The sequence below is a fragment of the Cynara cardunculus genome (genome assembly GCF_001531365.2).
Source record: "Cynara cardunculus var. scolymus isolate 2C chromosome LG 10, CcrdV1, whole genome shotgun sequence".
Lineage (NCBI taxonomy): Eukaryota > Viridiplantae > Streptophyta > Magnoliopsida > Asterales > Asteraceae > Cynara > Cynara cardunculus.
Genome location: NC_037537.1, coordinates 5423574 through 5430796, shown reverse-complemented (window position 1 = coordinate 5430796; position 7223 = coordinate 5423574). Strand labels below are relative to the sequence as shown.

General features: G+C 34.7%; 1 protein-coding gene across 1 annotated transcript; it reads right to left on the bottom strand.

Annotated features, from left to right (window-relative positions):
- Window positions 1–1698: 1698 nt before the first annotated feature.
- On the bottom strand, window positions 1699–5331 carry LOC112519572 (urease accessory protein F). The gene is made up of 2 exons (XM_025127770.1): window positions 5206–5331; window positions 1699–2606 (listed from the first exon to the last, which is right to left on the bottom strand). The coding sequence occupies exon 2, from the start codon at window positions 2580–2582 to the stop codon at window positions 1848–1850; it is 735 nt and encodes a 244-aa protein (XP_024983538.1). The 5' UTR covers window positions 2583–2606; window positions 5206–5331; the 3' UTR covers window positions 1699–1847.
- Window positions 5332–7223: the final 1892 nt, after the last annotated feature.

Genomic DNA, 7223 nt, shown 5'->3' with positions numbered 1-7223 from the left:
TATATTTATATATTATATACTTCTTTTAATTTGTTTATATAAAATTATAAATGCAGAATTGATGAATATGAGAATTGGAAGTTCAAGTTCTGTCACCGACCATGAGGATTCTCTTCCAGTTCCAACAGTTGATGTAGATAATCTAGAGCTAGATGATGTATTGTAGAAGTGGCCACTTTGAAAGGTATTTCTTTGTAGAGCTATATAATATGATATTTGTGGCCCTGAAACTAGAGACATGTGTTGTTTTGGTGCAGATTGTTGAAATGGTGATTTATGGTATGGGGGATGAAGTTAACTTAAAACTTTAAAAGGTTTGTTGTTGTAACATTGTTGGCATGGTCGATGATAAGGCAAATGCACACCCACTTTCCCTTCTTTTTGATTGGAACTTGTAAGTTGTAAGGAACATGTTTTTTATTGTTGTTTGTACTTTGTTGGATATCACATTCACATGAGATGAAAGGCCATATGATTGTATGAATATGATTGGAATTTGGAACTTGGAAGGGACATCTTTTTTATTGTTGTTGGACTTTGCTGTTTTTCATCTTTTTTAACTTGTTGTTTTACTTTTGAATCTGATATGAGATTGTTGTTTGTTTTTTGGTTTTTTAATTTGTTTTTGGATTTTGAACTTCTTGTTGTTGTACTTTACCTGAACCGAACCCGATATGCCCCGAACCCGAGGTGCCCCGAACGCCGAATTGTATGTTACGGGTTAAGGTTTTGTAACCCGATACCCGATCGGGTTAACCCTTTTGGGGTCCGATCTGACCCGACCATTGCACACCCSTAGTCTAAATTATAAAGGTATATATATTTCAGAGAACATAAGTGTCACCAACAGAACCTAAACAAGTATGAGGAAACCACGTAATTTGTCAAATGATGAAAAAAAAAATCCAAGAATGGTTAAAACACCAAGATCAATTATGACCAGAATGTCTTCTGAATATTAACCCACTCTTTTACTTGTATATAATCTTGAGAATTTAATTAAATCCACGACCTTCTAATAAGTATGAAGTATTTTWCTTTGAATAGGTCAGGTAAAATCTCATCTAATGAACCAATACTCACAGGTTTCTAATCTTTGCCGATTAAGGCTAGTAATCCCGGATGTACGTTCATAATATTTGCCCAACAGTCAACGTATTATTTACAAAAAAGAGATTGTATTTAAGGAACACTTGCATATATAACTAGTTATGCTCACAATACACTCGATGTACGGTCAAAAACAGGTCATGTTTATATCACACAAATTGTAATGAATAATACAACATAATGAAATATGGCAATACGAGATTCATATGTAATAAAATTGCGAATAAAAATTAAATGAAACCAGTATATCCCACTTGAAATAAGGACCATGTGMKGCATAATGTACACAGACTTTACCGCCACCTGGAGAGACTGTTTACATGAAAACCCTCGACGACYCGACTTATATATATGGTTTWGAGAAAAAGATTTTATGGGTATCAAAATTGTGATTGGTATGATTAATTATGTTGCTATGATAAAYAAATTTATAGAAAATGCAGTGACAGATTCTTGGAACAGATCGATATTAAATCCATGGTGATGATTTGCCTTTTAAAGGGGCATTAAAAYATGTAATAGAGACCTGTATTTTGTGAATAGATGGGTACAATGAAGTTGAACTCAACAAGATAAGACGATTACAAGGATGTAATCGGCTTTGTGATTGGGATCACATTTTTATATGATGAGTTCAACAAAAGTAATGAACGGTATCATGAAATACCTGARTCCGCACAATTACCATATTTTAGGATAACGTAAGTGAAAAATGAGCTTTAAATTCTAACCTTATTTTAGGAGCAGAAAAGTCTTGAAAACAAGTAGCTATGGCAACCCTGTACGGTATCAAGCAGAGGACTCGTTTGGCATGCTTCATCCATTTCCCGGTTTTTCCATTTCCTCAAAATCTCTTCAGCAACAAAACCAACCTGGTGTTGCAATACAGCAGCAGCAAGCGGTCCGATCAGATTCAGCCTGGTTGCTGCCGATATAATATCTYTCATTGTCACAAACATGAATGCCCTTTGAGATGTTTCACTATCTAACCCGATTAATCCACAAACCARCCCAAAAATTGGGGCATGGTGGAAACAAACATCCCCAGAGCTCAAAGACACATTTCTCATCGTTTTCAGAGACGGAATCTCCAAAAAAAYTGAAGCAGCTACCCTCATTAATGCGGATCCTTGTGAAACCGATGCCTTTCGGCTAACCTCATTAGTTAGTGTTGCATCCAATATGRTGTCGAGCTGGTGCCATGTTTTAAGATTGGGTGAATTAGTTGCTGAGTAAACGAACGGAAGGAGTAGGCTCGCGGTGTTCTCGAGGACGTGAATGACGAACATGCGAAGATCTTCAGGGTGAGAGACGATACGAGCTTGCATTGCAGCCTCGAGACCAAAGGAATGAGCAAAGCCACCRGTAGGGAGAATGGAATCCAGTAACTGCCATTTGCTCCATTGAAGAAGAGGAACTGCTTCAGCTGATGTAGGTTGGGTCCCATTGGTTACAGCTGCTTTATCTTCCATCCCGGAAGAGGAAGGACTCTAAATCTGGCGTGAGAAAGGAACGGATTTGTGTAAGCAAGAGAAAAAGAATTTTTTGTGAAATATAACCAAGGTTCTAAAGGACTTGGGCATGCGTGGCTGCAAGGTCAGACCTAAGTAGGAGCGATAATGTTTTTCTAAGGGGCAGGTGTAAACATATATTATTATCATTATATGTGTACATATAAGATATATATATATGTATATATATATATATATATATACATATATGCAAGGTTCTAAATAGCGTGACGCGTAGTGTGGCGGCAAGGCCAAGCCCCAAGCCTTAAGAGCCCCGGTGAGGCCACTACATTTTTCAAGGCCTGACTTATAGCGGCAAATCTCTATATCATATACAATATTATGTATATATATAAACATATGTTTTCTAGTATTACTCAATGAGTCAATGATATTAAACAATTTAAATTAGGTTATATATTAAAAACTAACAAGACAATAAAAAGGTAAAAAAAAAATCAAATATAGCGTTACAAAAACCATGCATTCGGTCATGGTGTGGCATAGGCTTAACATGGCGTCAAACACAAACCTTGAGCCATGGCATCGATAGCTCCTAAATTACAAATATAGAGATCCATCCACCCTTTCGCTCGTTAAAGACTGCATTAATCTTTTTAGTAAAACCGTGAAACCGGAGTCATAGGTTATACTAACTATAACACATAAATACATTTTTTATTCAAACCCCTCCCTGCGAGAAATTCATTATCATCGATTTCGCCATTGTAACAAAAGGATCCTCTGCAAGATAATTTCTTCAAAAAGTAGAAATTGCTTTTCCTTGATATTCAACTGTTCTAAGTTGTAACAAAGGGAAATCTACTTCCAATAACAATCATCACATCATCATCATATTCATCCAGTGTTTTAGAAACCCACAGCTTCAACTAAGGCCGCTTAATCAAGTTTTCTCAATTTGGAGAGAATCTTTCTAATCTTATTTCTGTAATAATTCAAAAGAGTAACTATATCAAAATAACATAGTATTGAAACTACAATTTTCATGTCGATATAATCAAGAAAAAGATCATATTTTATATATTGAAATGAACCTCTTATCGAATGTGCTCCATCCGATTAGGTGACTAAGCTGAAGATCACTCAACCACCTACCTCCGCTTATTGCTTTTAGAATACTGATGGTACACAAAAAGGTAACATCGAAGCCTATTTTATACCTACTGTCTTATAAATCAAGCTTTTAGGGTGTTGGCTTAACCAAATAAGTCTTAGGTATTCAGTCGACCGCCTAGAGCTGTTTGGAGCTTGTAAACACATGTTCTTTACTTCATAGATTGGAATTTTCTCTCAATCCTTTTAAATCAGCAAGATTTTCTCTATATCTTACTTTCTCTTCTGATTCTGCAGTCCCTCAAACAGTCACCACTTGCAGTACTTCATGTTAACAGAAGAAGAAAGAACACAAGATATTGCAAGGGTAATGGTGTAAAAACTTAAAAAGTTCTTTTCGGCACATTTGTTGTCCTTTTTTATATAAACCTTTCTTATGACAATGAAACCTCAAGATATTACAATGCTAGTAATGCCATGAACACCTTATTGTTCAAAGCTGATATCTGGAAAGTGGTTTTCTTTCACTTTTGTCTCTCTTCCAGTTGCTTCGCCCAATGTATAACCAGTTGTACAGTTTTCACCCCTCGTTAACATTTTCCGTTTGCTACAACGATTTTGCATTACTACTTTTTTCTTTTTAAAAAAGATTTGGTACATGGCATAAACTTTTCATATGCATGGCCATTATAAGAACTTTAATGCCCTCATCAAAATTTTAGATGGAAAAACCCATCAAACTTTGAATTCACAATCCATTTCAATCTTTAACTATAAGATGTTACTAAAAACACAAATGTACCACAATTTTTTTTTCTTCTCCTCCCCTCATTTCCTCCTTTCAATTTTGGCTTCACTATTCATCCAAGCAGTCTTTTTCTAACTTGTAATGCTTCCTCCTTTACATATTCAATAAACGTGTATTTTTCTCCCCTTTTGAAAGGCTAGCCGAATTATCTTCCAAAAAGTTTATGAACACCAACTTGTTCATGAGTACAAGCTACTTTTATCTATATCCATATACATATACATATATATATATATATATATATATCCATTATATCCTCTTTTGATATCCTATTAGCCTACATGGTAAGTTACTTTTGTATTAGATAAATGCGTCACAGGCTCTGTTAATCCCCCATTGCATGGTTGGTTTTAGGTTGGGTTCTTGCTAATAGACATTGATCCAACACTGAATTAATTGATCACATCACATACAATAGTTCTAAAAAGCACTCAAGTGGAACCATAAGATAGATAGATCTTCATCTCACTATAGAAAAAATAAAATAGCAAATGGGAAATGTCAACCAACTAATCTGCAATTATCAATAAACCGTATGCCAGATGTTGGTTTTATCCCAATTTAAATCAAAACAAAACCCTAATTCCCTAAATTAATGTAAAAACAGACAAATTACACCTTCAATTGTATAAGATAAACAAAACAACACTGCCTAAACAAGTTTAAATCCTCAAAATCAGAATCTGGAAGAGAGCAACTTACAGAAAAGATGGATGAAGACGAGAAGAAGTCGCCGCCAAGAAGTTCTTTGACAAAGCTTGACTGCAAGACCCACCCGTCGAGCAGGGACGAAAGGGAATTTCAGGTTGTTGTTAGTATTAGCAGAGCGTCGAGAGAGGCAGATCAAGACCAAAAATGAACGAGGGTTTATCGACCACATCCATACTATATTATAAAGCATTTGTCTAATATAAAACTCTTAAATACAACCTCTATCGTTAATGGTACAACATATTAAAACCAACCCTAAATCCGTTCATACCTAAACGATTTCATCCCTCTCCTATTTCATCGCCAACAGAAACCCAATTCCCTCCCTAATCGATTTCATCCCTATCTGATTTCATCCATTTCATCGCCAACAGATTTTGAAGAATACGGATTCGATTTCATCCCTAACCCAGTTCGATTTCATAAACCCTAAACGATTTCATCACCCTCCCTAAACGATATCATCGCCAACCGTTCAAGTATGCTAACATTGTATATTGGCTGAGGGAAGATATGAAATTATGTGGAATTACATGCCTAAAATGGATTCTCTTGGACTTGACATGATGTTCGTACATGTACCGTTCAGGTGTGCTCTTTTTGATTCAAACTACACTTTGACCTTTTCTAATTTTTTCGTGGTGCAAAATGAAGATTTTGAAAAAGAGAAGTTTCACAATACAGAGATAATTGAGAGTATTCGGTTAGAGATGGAATACAACTGTGATCGTAGATGGTAGGTTTATCTTACCCGATTTTAGTAAACTATGGTCTCTTTTTTAACAGCCTGTGAGAGTGAGATTGATCATTTTTATTATTCCTGCCTTTTCAAGTCCTTTTTGCAAGTTTAGCCCCTGCAGGATGTGACAAATCGTTGATGTCTTTCTTGGTCTCGGCCTTGTGTTTATCATCAATTTGTAGTGGATTTTTGGGAGTCAAAATTGCGTCTTTTCTTGGAATAACATCAGCTGATTACTCAAACCTTCCTTTGGGAATCATGATACAGTTTTTAGCAGCATTGGTGCCAGTATTTTGGATTTATAATGTACCCACTTCACAACCTGCAGATGAGAAGGAAAAGAAGACGCGTTCGAGTAAAAGGAGGAGAAAGACCAGAACGGTTAGAAGAGTAGTGTTGAGTATGGTTTTTGTTTATCGAAGAGAACGAGAATCCTAGGCGCAGAGGAAAAGCTATATGAATCTAAAAGATCTTTAAAAGAATTTGCTGAAGAATGTTGGATGTTTTGTCGAATTAATACATGTCACTAATGTTGAATTAAGTCTCATTTTGTGTTGGATTCTGAAAGATATATTAGGATGTCGAGTTAAGTCTCATTCAAAACATATTCCTCATTTTGTTTAATGACGATGTTGACACATTATTTTTGTAAAATTTGGTCTTGTATGATCTTGTAATTGTTAATCATTTTGAATAAAAATTCACTTAGGATTAGGAATGGCCCAAAAAGTTTATTTAAAATACCATATCTTCAATCCTTGTAACTTATTTTGGATATGTTGCCTTAGAAAAGATTGTCGATAAGATTTATTGTTCAATGGGATCGGATGGTCACTTTTAATCTTATTCCTTACACATATAATTACAATTATAAAGGGGTTTAATATTATACTAATAATTTGATGGTTATTTGAATCTAATTTTGCTACAAATGTTGTAGGCTTATGACATCTTGAAATAATTTGATGTTTTGAAGTTGAATAAATCTTAGTAAACCTTTTAACTCCCGCCGCATTGCGCGGGTACACAACTACTATTATAAAGCATTTGACAAAAACTCTTAAAAACTATTTTTTATGCATAAAGTACTGTTTAGTGATGCATATTACTTAAAATTTAAGATGACAAGTAATTTTGCGTAAGTACAACTTATTAAAGCTTTATTTTAAAATTCGTGTAACTAACTGATGATAAACATAATCAAATACATGATAAACATTCATTTTAAATTTAAAAAATCTAAAATATAATTAAGATAATTATTGAGTTC